The following is a 20,714-nucleotide window of genomic DNA, read 5'->3' as shown; positions in this document are numbered from 1 at the left end:
GAAGTGTCACCCAAACATTATTAAATAAATCACTATTTTTAATTTTTTACATAGCTTGTCAACATTATTGTTAGAGCAAAGATACATCACAGCTGACAGGCATTTCTCACAGTTTATATAATAGCTCAGGCAATAATAAAGTAATTTGCTTTCATATAGAAACAATGTGCAGACAAACAGCTCTCATCTTTGCCTCTCATCTTTAGCAGTGAGAACTATGAAAGTGTATTTTAAAGACTGACCTCCTGTAACATGTACACCCAACTCCAATAAGTGTTTTAAATTACCACAAAATGGCTTCGCTGGAGGATCACAGACTGCCTGTTCGTGGCCCCTGTTCTAAAGCATCTAGCAAAGCTCTTGAACCAGAAGAAAAAGAATACTAGGCATCATTTGCAATTTGACTTATTTCAGCTGTCTTTTGACATTCCAGCTCTCAACAGTATTCCGTGACTGACAAATAAACTGTTGTATAGGGAATTATATTTTGGACTCACCAACTAAATGCGTGTAGTTTTGAAACCTTTATTTTACGTGCTGTTCTTATAGTTGTGTTTTTGTTGTATTCCGGTTGAGCAACTATAAAGCACAGAAGTTCATTTCTTGTGGTTTTTGGTAAAAAAAAAAAAGTACTGTTCAAATGTGGAAAAAAAGTTCAACTTCAGCATTTACCTGTGTGGTGGTATTCTCTTACCACTTATTCCATGACTCCCTGATGGTAGTATAATAACACATATACTATTCTATGTACTGTATATGTATGTCAAATATCCCCAGCAGAAATTGCTTCGTAAATGACAGCTGCAGGCTTAGTGAGGAAATGGCAGGGGATGCATGTTAGTGCAGCAACCCAAGGCTTTGCCAGTGGAAAAGAGGCATTGTGAAACAGAATTTCCTTCCTCCACAATCCCTGAGAGAGAGCACTATCAAGTGTTTTCAGAAGTATAATGTTTGCTGGGAAAGTGAATTAGGATGAAACATATCCAAAATAAGCATAAAGGTAGAGAAAGGTGTTTGTTATCGTGAGACATGCAATTGGTAATAAGGCTATAAAGCTAATTAGTGAAGTGTTCTGAGAACATGTGCCAATGCAATGTTAGTTTTAAGACCTGAAAAATAAAATTTCCAGACATATAATTATGAATACAGTTACTAATCCACAGACTGGAATTGTAAACTCCGGTCTGGCTGGAAGTGTTTAATGGAAATGTGCTCATTAGTCACGGGGGCTAATGAACTGATAACGGATTTATGGGAATTCTTTTGTTGGGTGTGGAGAGAACCCTGAGCCCAGCAAAACATCCTCACCTCGAGTGTGACCACTTCACAGACGCAGTGTCGGCCCGGCCATCTGAGGGCAAACGCGTGTGAGAGGACCCATTAATCACGAGGGCAAGACAGGAAGACCGGCTTTACCAGAGAGACTCTGGCTGAGCTGAAAGACTCCATGCGGCTTTCACAAACAGGTGCCGGAGGAGATAAGGGCGAGAGAGACATTAGAACTTTTCACAAAACGATCCTGTCTCCAAAAATTTTCCAGCTTTTCCCCTCAACGTGGAGACAAAAGGTCTGCTTATATTTGAAATTATTATCATCACTATCATAAAAAATGACAACGCCAACGGAAATAATATTAACTACTGTTTTTCTTCTGTTGGCATTTTCTCCCTCCTTTGCATCAACTGTTAAGCTTAGCCAGTAGTACATTTGACATTTATTTGACAGAAATTGTTCCTATCCCTTGAATCAGTGTTGATTATATCAGTCCTGTGGGAATGCAACAAAAACAGAAAGAAAGATACTTCTTGGTTTGCTGCTTCAATAGATCATTTTCTGCTGATACAAGTGGTGATGCAGGTGTGCTGGCAGGGGTCATAAGGTTCTGCTTTACTTACAGGGGATCACTAACACTGTAAATATGTTGGGACAAATGATCAGTGACCTTTCATCCTACTAGCATGTTTTTAAAAAAACCTGATGCAATAAGTTAAACCACATATAACTTTCAGCATAACTATCAATCTCCCATGCCATGAGCACTTTCAAACTTTTAAGAGCCTTTTAAAACATATATGCAAATATCATATACAGTCAACCACAAAAGAGCAGGCTTAAATCAACACAAACAGATACATTTGCCATTTTTAGCTTGGACTCCTGTTCTTCTTTTTGACGCCTCCACTTAGTCTAGTTTTAACTGAGCCCTCCACTTTCTCTATCTGAGAATCTGGCTTTCTGCAATGATGCATTAGAAATGAAATTTAGCACATCCTTTCTACACTGCATGGCTGTGTTTCATGTGCCACACATTTGATGTGAAAACTGAAACAGCTGCACTGATGCAGCTGCAGTCATGCAACAAATTAACATATTCACACAAATACTTGAACTATTTTTTTCAAAACTCAGCTGATATGTAAAAACTTTTTTTCACAAGCAGTGTTATAAATAGCCTTGTAACGGCTCCTTTGTTAAAATGGATAGGAGAAAGCCGGGATTTGGATGCTGCTCATTCATGGGAACCCCCAGTCAAACTTGTGATGAAGAGCCTTGAGGTTTTGCGGTGTTTCGCCCACCAGTGGCCAGCCTGTCCTATCAGGTTGGGCCATCTGGACAGAGTCGTCCTATCAGAGCTCAGCAGGATGGCGATGCGCAACAGGCAGGAAGTCGGAACAGCAAACAGCAGTGCCCCCTGCTAGTTCGGTCTTCGCTCACTTCCTGTTTATCCTGGTTCATCCAGTCAATTCCCTGGAAAACAGTGGATAGAAATAATGTCCTGGATCTCTCCTCTGCAGCTGAACATTTCAGCGTCTCCCTGCTTCTTAATCCTTTCCCACATCTAGGTTAAACCCCAAGTAGCTAGAAGCGGGAAGGCTAAGGAATAACATATATATATATAATCTCATAGTTTCTAAATCCCGTTATAGAACTGATTCAACGATTAGAAAAAAATGTTGGGGTGGGTCCAGTTGTATGTCTGACATGGGCAGGGACTGGAACATTGTTGATATGTACCTGACTCTTACAGTTTGTTTTGAATAATTTTAATGTAACCCAACCACAGCTTTTAGTATTTCTGTGGCAAAAGAAGAACTAGTAGGGATATTGATATCATGTTCAGAATCCTCTTTAAGTACGTCAGTAGGCCACTGTCTCTTTTTGCCTATTAACTGAAGGTGTTACCCTAAAAGGAACATTAATTCCTAGTTCAGAAATGCTGAACAACTGAAAAGCATCGCTGACTCGGTTGTTGTAGACGAAATCTGAAATCAAGTCAATATACTTGCTCTCAGTGCCAAAAGAAAGGGGAAGGAAGGACAACAAGTGTTGAATCATTTACTTTGAGTCAGGTAGTTCTGTTTCCAGGGCGATACAGACAAGCTGTGTCAGCAACAACCGTTGTGGACAGATTTGTTTGGTCAATTCTGCAATAGGCCTTTCGGCTCTCCATTACCATGCAATCTCAGCTGTCTCTTCTAACGGAATTGCTCAATCTGTTTTTAATTCACCCATATTTTTATTCATTTTCTGTTTACATATTATGCATCAGGTCAATTATCGGGATAATTGTAAGGGGGGAAAGCTTGTGGAATATAATTATACAATGATACCTGTTACAGACATATTCACAGATTTGTCCTGCTGGAATTGTACACGTTGTTTAAAGTTTGGCTCCAGCATGGAACCGACATGGTAATTGAGATTGTTCGGAAATCATAACTAAAGGCATCTGCAGGTAATAGTAAACTCTTTCATTCCTGTACTGACAGGGTTTATAACTGGTCAATCACAAAAATGGTCAAGAAAATCTCCTTTGCGTTGAAAACGGACACTTCCGTTACTCACTTACTCAAAATTACTCAAAAGTCTTGTTGCCAAGTAACACACAATGCACACGGAAACAACTATAAAAGGGTAGGAACTGCTCGATTAAAAATCTTTTAAAATTGTTAACAAGTCACAGGTGTTCAATGAGTGAGAGCATATACAATAGGTTAAGGCATTTTGAAACAATAGCATTTGCTCTCTAAGTTGAAGTAATTAATGAAGAATATTGTTTTCTCACTCATTTATTATTACTGCCATTTTTATACAGACTCTGTAGAGACTGACAAACACCAGGTCTCCATTTGGGCTTAAACTTGGACACAGAATTGGCATTATTCACATGTACTGAGCCTAAGAAGAAATGTATAACATAACAATGCAAAGAATGAGGGAAATGACAGTGGTCTTTTTTGTGGCAGGTGCTTTGACAGTTTCATTCATTATTCTGATCAACATTTGTCATCTGCAGGGTTGATCACAACTGATCACCAGGGGGTTTGCTGTGGAAGTCACAGGATAGTAGTGTGTGTGGCCAAGTCTGGAAGCTGTAGGTCTGCCATGCATTCTTTACACCAGGTTGTAGATATTGTTTTGTGGGTTTCTGACCTATTCTCCTCATGGAGCTTGCTCAAGCATGTGTCTGTTTGCTGGCCTCTGAGTCCTAGATACTGCATATCATACCAGCTGGGAAGTCTGGGAAGTCTGGCATTATTGTAACATTCTCGTCACACAACAAAGCTATTGATTACACAAGCAGCATGAGGCCGTGCACGATCCTGCTGGAATGTTATCACTTCAAGATGAGCTTGCAGGAAGAGCAGCAAGAGAAGTCTGGGCAGCTTAGAAATGGCTGAAACCCAGAAGGCAAGTGGCAGTGCTCAGCTTCAGCCCATATGCCAACTTACCAACGGCACAAAGGCATTGTTCTTTTCAATACTGGTTCCTTTCTGTCTTCTTATTTCTTAACTTACTTCATGTCCTTCATGTCCAATAGGTTAAGTTGTCTTATCAGCTCCCTCACCCCCGAGGTTATTATCTAACAGTCATCTGAGTCCATCACAAGTGATCAGCTAATCACGATGACACCAAAAACATATAAAATATACCCCAAATCTGTACCTCATTTTTATTTAAAAAAACACATGCATCGAGTGATAATTTTCTTTTATAGTTTAGTATTTATAGTCAATCATGTTCATCATATTTTTCGATAATAAAATAAATAGAAACATATACAAGCAAATAAGTTCGAGCAAATACTGTACGCAGACAAACTGTTGTTGATATTACCACCACGCAGACCAGTTCCATAAGCAGAGATTTGTAACTTGCTTTTGTGAGGGACTGATAAAGGAACTCCTGTAAATAATAACTACACTAAACCTCTAGCTCACTGTGACAGATGGAGGAAATGAAATCTCCCTAGCAGAAGAAAAAGGGCAAGTGACCAAAAGTGACACTGACATCCTCCTCTCATTCACTCAGATTTAAATCATAGTAGCACCTGTCTGTGCAAAATGAATTTGAGTGAATGGCACCAGGTCATGTTTTTATGTGCCAGTTAGCCAAAGTGATGTCTCTCTGATAAAGTGATGTCTTTCCAGCATCCAAATCTTTGAGGGAGCCCTGGTCCCTGCTCAGTATATCTCCTTCACAGAGCTCTGGGAGTTACAGTATCTCAGAGCCCAGTGTCTCTGCAGGCCCCTGGCCTCCTTAGAATCAGGCAGCAGAGCAGCCCTGGCAGCAGATAAGAGGAACGCTTTTAACAGCTGCAGCAGGGTGGGGTTAAGAATAACAAGTGCAGAGGGGGTTAACCCATTGTTCGTGTGCATTCTCCTGAGGGGAGAGTTCAAGCACACGCAGAGCCTCGTCTGCCTGCTTTAGCTAAATTTAGTTTACCATCTGGCCACCCTGTTTGTCCCATGGGTGAGTCTACCCTCAGAGAGCTGACGTTGAAATGCCTAGTTGGATGGATGGGGCCAGGAGACACAGTGTTTTGTTGTGCAAAACGCTCTCCACAGTATTTTAAATACGGCCTCAACATCCTTTCTGTTAACTAGGGTATTAAACCTTAAAAAATGTTAAATTCACTTGTGCAACCCCCCCTTTACTATCAGAGCGATTACTAAATACTCATGAGGGAATTCTCGCAACGTAAAGGCAGTGAAAACATAGAAAAATATTGTTCCCAATATGTCTTTTCTTTTAAAAGTCAGTTTAAACTAATTATTAGACAACATAAAAGTTGTGGCCTAATAGTTGTTGAACTCTTCCTGAATCATGACTGGGGTGCAGCTGAGAAGTGATTTTTCTTTTTCTTTTAAATACGCCTTATTGCCTCCATAAGGGGAGAAGCATTTTAAACAATAATTGAATTGAACACCTGATGAAAATACGGGATTCAGATGCAGCCTCGTGTAAAACTGCAATTGCACACAGATGTTTAAGCCACCTCAAGGAGCAAAAACACTAGTCCTTGTATTGCAGAATATCACCTTATTGACTCTGAATATTGGCTCTGAAAGAGCTTAATTTCAGCACACTCCTTCTGTGCTGTTCCCCATTTGAAAGCCCCCACAGTTATTTTGCAATTCTTTACTTTTAATGGGTTTAATTGCTGCCTTCGTCTACTCAGAACTCAGCGAGTCCCTTAACCTATGAACTTAACTACTTCTGCTCAGGAAGCACCCAGCAGGTGAACTTCGTTACATCTGAGAATGTACAGATTTTGTTAGAAAGGTTTACTCTTCATTTTCAAGAAGAATAAGGCAATGGAACAAGTGATCTTAAGATTACGAGCATCGTCTTTCCATTTCAATACAAGCCAACCATCCAGTGATAATCAGCTTCTTCAGTGAGAATCTCTGTATCTAGGTTTCAGGGGAAAGGAGAATGAAAAATATTTTGTCCCACACTCTCTGACACACACAGACGTATATACTGTATGTTTTTTTTTTGTACATTGTGAAATAGACAATTAAAGAGTTTGCAGGTCTTGAGAGACAGAAAAATGTTATAATAAGTAGATTAAAAAGTGCTCGCGAGGAGGGGGTATCACCGTTTAGTGATGCGGTGCCTTTCACGACTTGACCCTCTTGGTAAAATGTGATTTTACGCCCCTTTAAGCCAAACCGTCTAGCTAAAAACAAGCTCTTTCCGCAGTGAAATAAAAAACCCTCACGACTCCGCAGACTCTCAACTGGGCAGCCCCGGGCTGTTTGCATTACGCTTTTTCACATCCCCAAATGAGCTGCCCCTGTCTCTTTAAAACACGTTTCCTTCGATTGTGAAGGAGTCGTGAGCAGGAAAGAGGAAACGAAACCAGAAACCAAGGGGCAGAGCTATGTAAAAATACCTACGGTACAGAGAGCTGCCGTACAAAAGCCGTCCCCGCGACTAACCGCAGATTAAGGGAGACGGTAAGGGATGACATAGAGGGAATAAGAAATATTTTTAAGCAGCCATTGATATTCACTGCTATCTTCACTGTTAATGCTGAAGAATACTTGAGCCGTAAGCACAAGAACAACAGTATAGCAAATGGGATGTTATGATCTCCAGGAAATAATAATAATAATAATAATTACTAATATCGAAAATTGTAAATTATGTTTAAGGATCCCGTCTGCGGTCTTACATGTATGTTTTAATATATAAATTGTAGGAAGGAACTGTACAGCTCAAGTAAACGCGATTTCCACGGTCTTTGCCTTTGGTGCTGTTTTTTTTTTTAGAAAATAGAATAAGATGAACAGGTGCAGTTCTTGCCGAAAAATCATATTGTCATAAGAAATATGCGAGAGGAGTCGGAAGTGGGGATATAAAGCATACGTGCCGCCGGATTAAGGAGCAGGAGCCTCTATAAAAGCCGAAGTTCCCGACGCAGTAGTAAAAGGTGTTTGATGCCATCGTCATTGCCCGCAAGGAACATCTTGGAATGTCATCTGCTATTGAAAGGAAAAGCTTGGAGGCGTCAGAGTAAGTGCAATGGTGATGCCTTTGAAACTAATGACTTGCAGTGTTTCTTTTCACGCATGTGCACTTTTTGTTTTTAAGGAAAGAATTTACCCCAAAACAACATCCAAACTATCTGTCACTTTCATACCTGTGACCACCAGGGTCTTAGAGCTTTTTTTTTCCCATTAATCCGAAATAATTTAAGACTGAACTTTATATATCTAACAAAGACAGAGGCCATATTGAGTAAAATCTCTTGTGATCTTAAACATGCAACTCTAGATCTAAAAAGTAATTAGAATTTAGAAGCAATGTCACTTAAGATTAGTTTCACTTGTGGGATTGAGTCAGAGGCAAATAAAGCTTGATGTTTAAGTCTTCTTGGCAGTAATGAAATGACTGTGGCGATAGTTTCTTTTACAGTAGGCCTTGCATTCTGTGAACTGTTTGCTTTCGTAAGCCGAGTTTCAGAACCAGGCGCCAGATGTAATTAAACTATCACATTTTCAACAGGTATATGAATTGTAAATAGCCTTTTAAGAAAGGGGCAATGCAAAACAGCATAATGACGTAGATTAAAATGCACTGACAATTGGTTTGTGTAAAGAAATTACAAGAGCAGTGTTTCGATAATGTATACTAGGTGGTTTAAAAAAAAGACTATTGAGGTTTTCTGTTCTATTTGAGATGTAGATTTTCACTAGCTCTCTTATCACTACTGCGATCCCAGTGTCAGAAGACATTAATGTAATAATCACTACTAGCACTAGCTCATTCTTTAGTTAAGTACTCAGAATAGGATAATGCATATTAAGTGACAATACTCATTCAATCCTTACTAACAAAAGATGTGTAGAACCCATGCCCTTTGAGTTGATAGACAGCAATCTGTAAGTGTGCAAATTCAGGTAGTAAAGTTTGGGTTACTCCACATTTTTATGCATTAATTGTATTTTGTTTTGACTATATGATAACTTTTGATAAGTTTCTTTTAATAGATTCTAGGTAACACACCAATACAGAGATGTGCTGTACTGGGGAAATCTAAACCATGGAACGCCAAATATATACCTCAGATAAAAAAGAATGTTACTTTTGCACTTTTATTGTATATCATATACACAATACATTAGGTATATATTAAGTAAATAACTGTAGCTATTTTTTCTATTATTTAAACAAAGAAATGTCATAACCTAATAAATATACAGTACATCCTTGCTGCTTTTAAACAGATGATGCAGGAGCAAAATACATTTTAAGAAAAATGTGTGTGAAATGAGGGTCAGTTGTATTCCCCACTCACCTCTTATTTTTACACAAAACCTTGTTTTTCCTTCTCCCTGTGCCCTGTGACAGATATATGGGCATACACTGCGCATATAGTGTTTTTTTATTTCGTGGGAAGCTGCTCCCTCTGTTGGGGAATGATGGTAATGCATAATCTACAGCAAATGTCACCAGAAAGGTCACCAGTGAGAGAGATGTGAGGAAATTATACTATTATAGAGTGCCTAGTAAAAATCAGTGTGAATATGATGAACACATGCTAGCTCCACAAAGGCAGGCAAGGTATTGAAGTCAGGATCATGGATGCATCATCTGATTGGATCTGTAAAGTTCACAACAATGCCTGTATGCCATCATCTAACCTCAAATCGGCCTGCTTGCCAGACCTCTGGGTGACGACATTTTTTGACATGAAGAAAACTTCACAACACTTCAACATTCTGATACTCATAATGTTTAAAAATGCTTAGTTTCTAAAAGTCACTTCTTCAAGTGCAGTCAAAATTGTTTCAGTGTATATGTAGACTGTATATGTAGTTGCTAGCAGCCAAATCCTAGCAGCCAGTCTAGCGTACCTGATTTTCAGATTTCTGTTTCCAGGATTATTTTACAAAGAGTACTGATTACATGTACAAATTAAAGATTATTTTTTGAAACTATAGCACAATTACAATACCCCTTACACCCGTACTCATTTCAATAGTGGTGTGTTTTTGCGGCTGTGCAGATTCTTGGACTGAAGATCCACCTTTTTGTCATTATATTTGCACATTTCTTTTGGCTTCTCAGCTAGCTTCCTCTGTTTGACAGCTAATTGAAAAAAAGTGTCCAAACTGGGAAGCAAACACAACCAAAACCTCCAGACGGAGGCACAAGAAACCACCTAGATGAATTGTTACCCAGGTGGTTTCTAAAAGTTTTTTTCCGGCAGTGCAGTTGCTGCGTCTGTTTGCCCCCTGTTCTTGGCGATGTGTGTGGCAATCGGTTGCTGGCTCTCTTGCTCACGAACGGACCCTGCTCCCTCCTCAGAGAGCCAGTGGATGAGGTCCTGCAGATGCCCCCCTCCCTCCTGACGTGCGGGGGGTGCCAGCAGAGCATCGGAGACCGCTTCTTCCTGAAGGCCATCGAGCAGTACTGGCACGAGGACTGTCTGAGCTGCGACCTGTGTGGCTGCAGGCTGGGGGAGGTGGGCCGCAGGCTGTACTACAAGCTGGGCCGGAAACTGTGCCGGAGAGATTATCTCAGGTAGGGCTGGGTCTGTGTGTTTCATACACTTTCCTATACTACTAATGCCACAGGGGACACAGGGGAAATAATGTAGGTGTAAAAACGGGAAGCACAACTTTACACAAAGGACTGATACAAACTGTTCGGCCACACAGTTTAACACAGATTTCCTAGGATCCTTCAAGAAAGAGCGGGAGGTGATCCTTGGGTCAGTGAGATATCCTCTTTTCCCTCCCTCACTTTTTAAAAAGTGTCCTCACATTCTTATTGCGCCCGATTTCTAACCGATGCCGTAAGCTGTCTTGACACCCTGTAGCGAGAGGTTCTCAGTTGTGCGGTCGAGCGGCAGAGGGGGCTAACAGGGTGGTGTCCATTTCCTCAGGCTGTTTGGCCAAGACGGGCTCTGCGCGTCCTGTGACAAGCGGATCCGGGCCTTCGAGATGACCATGCGCGTGAGGGACAAGGTCTACCACCTCGAATGCTTCAAGTGCGCGGCCTGTCAGAAACACTTCTGCGTGGGCGACCGCTACCTGCTCATCAACTCGGACATTGTGTGTGAACAGGACATCTTCGAGTGGACTAAACTCAACAACATGGTGTAGGAAAGGGTCCTGTCTGTATCTGTCCTAGACAGCCAGCTGTCAGTCACATTCAGTTTGCAGAAAACCATAGAAGATTATCTTTGAGTTTTGATGGGTGCCTAAAATAGAATCTTTTTTATATGCTACCCTACGCTCATGGAGCGTAATACCTGCAGTGACGCTTATTAGTCAATGAATCATTAAAGTTGGCATCTAAAACTGCAACTCTGAATTTGGAAACAGACATGTTTTTAAAAAAAATCATAATTCCACACAAAAAAGGTAGAAGGAAAGGTCATTAGATGAACACTGTGTTTTTGCGTAATTTATCGTAGCATTTTATGTTGTATTGACTTTTTTTTATTATGGATATAAAACAGAAGTTTTAGTAAATAGGCTGGATCACTGCAGCATTTTGGTTATTATCTACTCCATCCTGGATGATGACGGAGACCATGATTTTTTTCTTCCTCTTTTTGAAATACTGACTTTTATTTGCTTTATCCTCTTGCTGTGTGAATGTCTGCCGAGGAAGAACAGCGCCCCCTGTGTACTGGAGGGTCAGTGACACAAGGTTCTCTTGGATGAGGAAACAGAGCAGACCTAACTTCCAGGGTTGTCTCTGAGTGTCACAGCTGTTCAGACATTGAATGTTTTGGTTTAAAAAATGTGATTATAGAGACTTGAGATTTTAAGGGATATTCTTTTATTAAAAAACAAAAAGATTCTTGTCAATTGGGACTTTTTTTAACCCTGTGGAGCACTTATTTTTCTCTAAATAGTTTATTTTTTGTTCTAAACTTACAGATGACTAAGAATATGTGCATTTAGTTCTTGGGGGTCACAGTCATACATCATTTGATTATTATGCTGTTTGAAAACAAAATGCAGGATTTTTAAAGGATATTTTATTCCTGCCTGTTTTCGGGGCATTTTTCGTAGTACGACTAACTTCTATGCATATTATTTTTTGAGCAACATGACCAAACAAACGTTAGCACGTTTTAAACACTGTAGGCTAACTTCCGTGTTCCATCTTTACAACATATAAATTGCTAGTTACTGCTTCACTACCACGATCTACCACTTGAGGGCACCAGAGGGCTGCATAACAAGCCGTCTTATTAAAACCCTAGCGACGTGCACATCATTCAAAAGAGTAAGGGCTACTCAGATCATATTTTTAATGAAATACTATTAGGAAAGAAAAAAAATTGGAGGTAAAATAGCCACAATGGACACTGCTTTTCCTTAGGTTTTCCATGTTTCTTAACAAACATAGGGTTTTGGAAACGCGATAAACAAGAACCATCATAAACTAAGTAAGCGAACCAAGACAAACTCAAACTGTGGCCTGGATATCATATTTAGGGGGTATTGCTTTGGATTTAAACATGTTTGACAGTTATTTTCATGTGTTACTTGTTACACTTGTGTTACTTGAGTCATCTTCCAGACCCTTTAAATATCTGCAGACAATGTCTCCTGTGATTTAAGATTTTTTCTTCTGTGTAATTTTTCTACATGCCCAAGTTCAGTTTTGTATGTCTTATAATGGCACACATCCATGTCTCAATTCAAGCGCACTACAGTCTTGTTTGAAGCATTTTTTAACTTCATGTCATTGACAGATGTATTGGATAAGAGTCGGATACGAAGCTGTCCGTGTTGTATAGCTCAATAAGAATGTAAAATGCTAATTATTAATATATTAAAAGTAGTGATGAGATGAGGCTGTTCAGTCCATTACCTAATTTGGTAAGTAGCAGCTTATTGAAATACTAAAAGAAAATATACAGGTTTAGTAATTGTTTTGGACACATAGGCTATGATACCAAACAAAAGAAAAAGAAATCTAGTGTCTATTGCTGTCTGTTACCTTAAAACAACAAGGTCTGGAGAGATAAATGGTTACAGGAAGAAGACTTATGAAAAGGCTATGGAGGGAAAAAAAGACCAAAGGTCAATTGCTACATATGAGTCAAGATGTTAAAATGCACATTTATACAGTAGGCTACTTCCTTAACATATGGATAAGGGAACAGAAACAGGTGACCAGACAGGTTTTGGCAGAATGGTGTTTTGGACACATGGATTGACTTAGTTTTTTTGCATAAATACATCAACCGACAGACTTTGTTGATGCTGCTGTTTCTTTTAGACTAAAAGATGGGCGCCTCTGAAACGTGTACATGTCCACCCTTCCTCAACAAAAGCCCTTCTTGTGTACTTTCTTGTGGGCACTAGCTGTTGTAAATTAGGACCAAGGAAGAGCTCTTTCTAAAATCAGATGGGAGTTACACCAGTCCAATTCAAAACATGCTTACATAGCCAGGGATATGGGTCTGCTATTTTCCAGGCAAAAGTAGTCTCTGAATCATGTTTCCTAGTTGATCCCTTAAATTCCCCAGAACAAATCCCGTTGCAGTCATTGAGATCAACCAGATTGCTCTTTTTTCCAGAGCACATTCTAAGGTGTTAGATTTGCTCTGAAAGGGTATGTGATGTGAAAACGGCACAGCATCACAGTGGTTAGCTTTTCTGCTTTGCAGTGCTGGAGCCCTGGTTTAAATTCTCAACCTGGGGTGTTCTCTGCTTGGAGCTTGTATGCTCCTCGTATTAGCATGGGTTTTCTTCAGAGGCTGGGGTTTCCTCCTGTAGTCCAGAGACATGCTGGTGGGCTAACTGGCTTCTGGGAAAGCTGGCCCTGGTGTGAGTGTTTTTGCCCTGTGACGGACTGGCCTCCCGTACAGAGTGTACCCCCTTGTGCCTGTTGCTTGCCGAGATAGACACTAACTCCCCTGTACCCTGAATCTGAGGCAACAGTTAGAAAATGGATGGATGGGTATTTGATGTTTCAGCAAAGGGTCTTGTCTGCAAGACCAGCACATTTGAGAACGGGCAGAATGAACGGCAAGGCTGGAAAGGCAAAAGAGCTTCAAGATGGAGGGCTTTCCCTGTCTCAGCTGGCCGCGGTCCTCGCGCTGGTGGGGCTTGATCGGGGAGCACAGGCCACGGCGGCCAGCACTACTCCACCCCGAGCGAGAGGGAGAGCCATCCTCACACTGCTGGAGGACGGAGGAAGCACTTAAACAGCACAGGCAGAAGCAGAGCTTGTTGTTGGGTTTCTGTTGCATGGATTTAATTTGTATTGACAAGGAAGGACCAATTGCTCCTCATCTTCTATCCCACTGCGGCTTTAATGAAAATGAGAAAAAGTGACACAGCCACCCACTTGCACGCCAAGGCACACACGCACACACATACATGTCTTTTAAAGAGTCCAGCAAGATGACAGCAGTCTTTAATGTGGGCTGTTTTATTAACAGATCCGTGCTCTGATGGATTCCTGATTCATCTTCACTTCAACCGCTTTTGAACTCCTGCTAGCGTTCCCTTTGCCCCCCTCCATCTGCCTGCCTCCCCATCACCCCTCTCTGGCACCAGCGGGATTACAACAGCAGGGTGAGACAACGGCATGCTGGGTAGGATAGTGGCAGAGGACTGGCGTCACGATGACAGGCAAAGCCAGGCACTGTGAAAACCAGGCTCTTACCTGTGAGGAATTCAAGTGAAAAACATCTAGAGAGCAGAAGAAGGACCTGCTTTTACTTAGTAGTACAATTACCAAGCTATTTAGCTGATATTACTGTTTTTTATGTAGATCACAGTATGTTAAGAGAGGGAACATACGTGTAAATATATATATATTTCTAAATTAGCTACATATCGTTTTGCTAGTCCAATAATGCAGCCCACATGTTTTTAAACAGCTCTCCCTGCACCACTGCCAGAAGACGTGGGTGGTTTGTGAGAGTGCCTTCCAGTTGGCCTCTTTCTCTCTATGCAGTTGAACAGGACTCATCCTCAGCCTTCCAATAAATTTGACACCAAGTGTCGCTGGGGAAGCAGTGTCTCCAGGCTCCGTGCCGCCAGTGACCCTCTGTGTGACAAGCAGCCACAGCCTCCGACACCATGAACAAGAGGGGTGCGAATCGGGCCTGACCGAAACCTCTGAGTGATGCGCAGAAACCGTCACGCAGCCCGTCAGGGAGATTCGCATGGACTCGTGTCTTTCTCGTCTTCCATTTTGTTCGCTGAAAATGTTGCATTTGGCAGAAAGTGCTGCCACTGCTTCAGATGAGTTTGTAAGAGTTGTGCAGTTGTTTCACTGTTGTAATGGACTTGTTATGAGCTAACTGTTTTTTTTTTCTTTTTAAAACAGAAAAGGCCTCCTACACTTATTTTTGTCAATAGGCAGAACCTGATCTATAATGATAGATAACGTTGAAAATAATTTCATAGCCACAATCTTGCTTTTCTTTCCACATGAAACACCCACTCTAGGCTTTTCAAGTGAGGAGGAGTGGGTATAAGCAGTGGGGGAAATAGATAAGTGAAAACCAGATTTCAACACAATTCAGCACAGTTTAAAAGATAGAAAACTTTACACAGACACTTGAAATTTTTCATTTGTTTTTCAGAACTGCATAGAGTACATCTTTATGATAGTATCCTAACATAATACACCTCTCGAAACAAAACACAAAGTTTTAAATGTGTGGTTTTATTTCACCGGGCTAATTATAGTCTCTTTGGAAATGGGAACAAAAGTTACAGACCTAATAAACTAAAATTGCAATCCTGCAGACATCTTGGATAATGTGGCCAAGATACTTTCATGCAGTCTAAATCTAAAGCCCAGATAACTCTTTATCACCTCTTAGTTTGCCATGGGAATGTTTCCAAAAATCTCCCATCATCCCCTTGGCCTGTCAGCTCTGAACCTGTTCTCTTCGTTGACAACTCTGAAGCAGGCTTTCCACTGAATCCTGTTCGCCAAAGCTTTTCTGAGATCACTCATCTTTATTGGACCATAAGACAAATAATTGTGTCCATGGCTTCCATGCTCTAACGTGTGTGTGAGGTCCATAAAATGTTTAAATCTGTCGTAATCGGCAGTGAGAGGAACAGCGCTAACAGAAACTAACAAGTGGTTTAGCGTTTGGATTGTGAAAGGAGCCCGACCACATTAAAAGGGCTTGTGCCGTTTTTTCAGTATGGAGAAAGGGAAAAAAAAGACATGAAAAAGGCGGAAAAATATGAACTTAACTCATTGCAGCAGCTCCAAGACTGTGTGTAGTTTATGAGATTGACTGGGGTCTGCCAATCTGGAGACAACACCAGAACGACTGGGACTCCACACAAACCACCCTGTGCTGATTCTACACCATGCCTGCACTTGCCAGAGAGAGAGATAGAGGTCTAATCAACACTGTCCAAAATCTGTTTGTAAGACATGGTTAATTAATCACATCTGAAGCAAGAAAAAGATGGAACAGCAACTGAGAGAAAATGAAATCGATAGACAGAAATATTCAGTGTTGGCAATGGACCCTCAATCCTCAACTACTTAAACTCAGAGTCAAAATATTGACAATTTTATGACAGCCAACCAGACCACTGCTGAATTTCTCTCTTGCCTGAGTGAGACTGGTTTGTCTTTCCATGCTGGTAGGTTTAATGAAAGGAAGATGGGGAATATGAAGTGTGGAGTGGGGACAGATGTCTGGTGCTCTCTTAATTTGTACTTTGTGCTGTACTGTTGCCTTTTTTCCCCCCTTTCCAGAACTCTTGACCTCGGACCACCTCACTGGCTCCTCGCCACCAGCCATCAGCCTCGATTCACTCTATCCTCCCAGCCAAGAGACAAAGCAGAGCCATCCAAGCACAATCCAGCTGCACCACAATTCTCCTCTGTTCAGTTGACAACGGGTGGAACGTCTCAGCAACAGCACGTGTTTATGGCAGTCTACAGAACAGGTAAGGCACATTCACTTTCAGTGGCAGCTGACGTGAGTGTGTACTACTCATGTGCTTCAGTATTATCTTGTAAAAGTGTTACAAGTCGAGTGCACCTGTCCTTCCAGTGCTTAATCACTTTTATTCAGGACTGCTTTAACATTTTAACAGAATAAGAGCATAAGAGAGGTTACAGATATGTGGACTTTCTGCTTACTTGCATATAGACTTCACTTGTCAAACTCTCTGCTCCTCTGATGTTGGTCTCTATTATGTTCTCTCAACAAGACTATGAATTATGGGTAATGGAGCCACTTCCTGCTGCACACTTCCCCATAAAATCAGATATCCTGAGTTTTTTATATCTTTTCTTCAACCTCACATGTTCAAATTGACATTCCTACAGATTTTGTATTTAATATAGATGAAGTTCGTCTCATTATTTCTTCTTGGTGTTTATTTTCCAGTGCTTTAAGATATTATTTAATTAAGGATGCTTTATAAAATAAGCTTAATTACTGTTGACAGGCAAAACATTTTAGTATAGTGACTATTTGTAACAAGCTACCACATATGATCTCTTCTTTACTCTACTCAAGTGAGCAAAGAATGAGCAGATACTGAAAAATATTAGACAAGGTGAAGTTGAGTCCCAGCCCCATCCAGGCTAATGAGAAATAAAGTTTGAATCGTAATGCTTATCACAAATTCCAAGTATAGGCCGTGTGATGTGTTTCACATCATTAAAGAAACATTCCTGTTTTAGTAATACCGAGAGACAAGACTGTCTTATTACAATACTAAGTCCTCATATACCACCATCATTCCATAATTGTCTCTCATCACTTGAACTTATTCCTCCCTGAAAACATTCATTAAAAATTCCCAGAAATAACACATTCTGTAAAAAGATCTTTACATGTTCCAGTACGCCCAAAAATATGGGCTGTTTTTTGACCAGCTGGGCTCCTGAAAGTCTACATTGTCTTGGTGTGGAAGGAAATAATTTATTTGTTAATTTTAACTGGTTAGTTTATTTGGATTTTAGTTCCATCTATAAAACAAATGAACCAATTCCACATGGGGACAAAGATGTCCTGAAAATTGTCAGTTGCTTCATCAATGAGCTGCTACACAATTCAACAACATATACTACTAATTTGCGCATTTGCTGTGACTCCTTTGTAACCATTTCATATCACATTGAAAATGAAGGTTACTGATCCATCCTGGAGGAATTTCATGTCCCCCCCCCCCCCCCACCAACCTGACAAAAAGCTCACAGAACCTGTCGGTTCTCGAGTCATCTCAGAAGGGAACAGCAGATGGCGCTCTCCTATTTTGAAATCCCTGTCCATCGCCACAAGCCCAGGTGGATAAAGGAGCAAAGGAAACATCAAAATGAACAATGTTTTTCCAAAGCCACAAAGCTGTTTTGACTCATGTCAGAATTATAATTATAGCATGCAGGAACCTAAACAGCCTAACCTAAAACCTAAAAATCAACAGCCGTGGGTCCAGGTCAGTTAGTCACTCTGGTTGTGCACACAGTGGACACACTGAATGTGGTGCTGGCTCGTTCTCTTCTCACTCAGGCCGCTGGGCAGAGGCACAAAATCAACGATAATGAATTATTAGAGCCCTGTAGACATTAGACATAAGAGAATACGTAAAAGGGCAAAATTAAGGAAAAAGTATAGCTAAATGAAATAAGGTCTATAAAAGCATAAAAGACTGAAATTTATGTTATGGGAAAATCAACACAGTACCAGAAAAACAGACACCAGGCAGTCGTAATATGTGTGTATGCTGATTTGTTATTTCTTTGCTTTGTTGGGAATTGCTAACCAAAATGGGAATTGATAAACTAGAAAGCCAAAGCAATGTTTAACGATCTCCAATTCCATACTAAAAAATGTTTTCCACAGCACAATAACCAACTGAAAAAAAGGACACATACAAAAATGGAAGCTCACACATGAATAAAAATGACAGGGCACCAACTAAATCTTTAGGATAAGAACAGCCACTTGACCAGGCCCTCACATTGCCAGAATGTATTATAGCAGCTGTACATCCTTCCATCAGAATGATTTCTGAGCATGGATACGACCAAGGGAAACCGACAGTTTTGAAATCGAGAGGATCTTGAGATGAAGCAACACAAAATTATGATCTGATCGCACAAACTGCATGAAGGAAATACCTGTCTATCTGACAAGTCTGAGAAAACAGCAGGGAAGAACCACTATTAAATACCGCAGGAGTCCCTTCAAGTGCACTAGCCTTCGGAATGTACAGTATTTCCCATGAGGAGGGCAAAGCACACACAATGGGATAAGATGAGAGTCGGCACAGCCTTGCTGATGATGTGGAAGCCATATTGACTAACGTACTGTACATATGCCGGCTGAACGCTCTGTCTCCAGACAGTACTGTTGATGGGCGCGCGTGTGCCTAGAATCCCAAACGGTTCAGGATTTTCTCTGGACGTAACAGTCTCATATCCCCAGCTGCTTTCCCGGCTCAATGTGTAGGATGTGAATTGTAAAGAATCAGTTCCACATTGGAATCACGGGCTGATTTAAGTGGCAAAAGAAACCGCTGAATTCCCGCTGCTTTTATACGTAACAACGAAAGAAAGACAGAGCAGGAAAGAATCATTTCACCCGCAGCTATGAGGCAATCGTAGAAGAGGGTGTACACCACCTCCTTGCTTTGAGACAGGAAGGTACCGCGACAAGCCCTTAAATCACAAGTTCAGGGCTTGTTCAGTATTAAATAAATTCAAGTAAATACAGAACGGTGCGGTCCCAATGTCTGGAGTACAGGTTGTACACATACAGTTTATGTGCACTAAGAATAAAAAATCCTCTGAGGTCTATTATTGTAACCTTGCTACCTCTGCTGCCACTGCATGTCTAGTAAGAAAGGGTTTCAATATGTCTAACTGGAAATACTGCTTACTTGCACAGGCATTTCCAAGGCTGCAAATGGTCACTGTTCTCAACCAGCTGTGATTGTGTTCTGAGTCATCTAAGTAGGAACTATTCCATTTATCATTGCTTTCAATCCAATTTTCTGTGTCTTTAACAAACAAATTGCATTGCAGAATAAGAGGGAAAGTTAGTGGCTTCTGTGGGTTGCAGCCTCTGGACTGCTAATGGAGGGAGTTAACAGCAATGTATATTTCAGCTATTAAATTTACCTGAACTCTCATTAAGTTCTTGTACATGTAACTATACTTTTAAACTCCGATGCCCATGAGATCCATTTTTCCATGCCTGAATTTCAACCTGCCAAAAGCTGAGTAATGCCAAACAACACTGGGAATATGCAATTCCTTTTTCAGCTGGTAATCTTCCATTGTGTCAGATTCCACACAAACTATTTTTTGAAAGGGGGAAACTCCTGCAAGCACCAGAAAAGACATTCACCTAGTCCTCATCCTCAAATATCTCATTTCTAATACAAAGGACCACAATCCTCTAATCCCAAACTGTCTTAAGTCAGACAGGCCTGTGAAAGGGGCTCCTACCTTTCACCAAACACAAGGAACTGGTCACATATGCCCAAGTGAGCAATGGCCATACATCTTTCAGCACTCCAACTTCCCTGTGCATTCTGATCGTATTAAATATCTGCTGCGGATTTATTGGGTGGAAAACCACAGGGCTTCACAAACCCTTCAGCCTTACAATGCTCCTGGAGCAGAAAGTCAAGCAGGCATCTGGGAGCCATGTTCACTGTCACCTTTCTCCCGTCTCTCCTGTCCCTTATGCCCTCTGAAGAGTCTCGGAAATGCAGAGGTAAGATAAACACAGAAAGGAGGCAGGCAGTGTGCTGTAACTGGGGAAACTAAACCAAACCGACAAAAACAAAAACTCCAGCTCAGCAACAGGGAAATATTTGTGGTTTATATTTGTCCATTATTCTGTTGTCTGTATTTGCCACAGAAAAAAACAGAAGCTATGACAACATTCTGCATTTTTGAAAATGGTGAAGAGGGCAGTATTTTAAATTATTTTT

General features: G+C 40.8%; 1 protein-coding gene and 1 long non-coding RNA gene across 4 annotated transcripts in view; one reads left to right on the top strand and one right to left on the bottom strand.

Moving 5' to 3' along the window:
- Positions 1-20,714, bottom strand: part of LOC148645532 (uncharacterized) — a 97,405-nt gene that overhangs the window by 529 nt on the left and 76,162 nt on the right. For both annotated transcript variants that reach the window (XR_015928182.1, XR_015928183.1), the window contains one exon: positions 1,309-2,748. This is a non-coding gene — a long non-coding RNA (uncharacterized LOC148645532). The remainder of the gene's footprint in view (positions 1-1,308; positions 2,749-20,714) is intronic.
- lmo2 (LIM domain only 2 (rhombotin-like 1)) lies at positions 7,096-11,618 on the top strand. 2 transcript variants are annotated; one of them, XM_088611218.1, is made up of 4 exons: positions 7,096-7,247; positions 7,563-7,806; positions 10,105-10,320; positions 10,685-11,618. In XM_088611218.1, exons 2-4 carry the CDS (start codon positions 7,766-7,768, stop codon positions 10,902-10,904), a joined length of 477 nt encoding a protein of 158 aa, XP_088467344.1. In that variant the 5' UTR covers positions 7,096-7,247; positions 7,563-7,765; the 3' UTR covers positions 10,905-11,618. The 2 variants fall into 2 exon arrangements, with proteins under 2 accessions (XP_088467344.1, XP_088467343.1); XM_088611217.1 differs by having other exon boundaries at positions 7,115-7,806.

The sequence above is a fragment of the Lepisosteus platostomus genome, chromosome 18 (assembly GCF_059453375.1).
Source record: "Lepisosteus platostomus isolate fLepPlt1 chromosome 18, fLepPlt1.hap1, whole genome shotgun sequence".
Classification (NCBI taxonomy): domain Eukaryota; kingdom Metazoa; phylum Chordata; class Actinopteri; order Semionotiformes; family Lepisosteidae; genus Lepisosteus; species Lepisosteus platostomus.
This window is presented reverse-complemented; position numbering and strand designations above follow the sequence as displayed.

What these genes read in the sequence shown, in the direction of transcription:
- lmo2 (XM_088611218.1), top strand. Translation starts at nt 7,766, where the DNA reads ATGTCATCTGCTATTGAAAGGAAAAGCTTGGAGGCGTCAGA. An exon ending in AAAAGCTTGGAGGCGTCAGA is followed by an intron (nt 7,807 to 10,104) that starts GTAAGTGCAATG and finishes CTCCCTCCTCAG; the next exon opens with AGAGCCAGTGGATGAGGTCC. An exon ending in TGCCGGAGAGATTATCTCAG is followed by an intron (nt 10,321 to 10,684) that starts GTAGGGCTGGGT and finishes CCATTTCCTCAG; the next exon opens with GCTGTTTGGCCAAGACGGGC.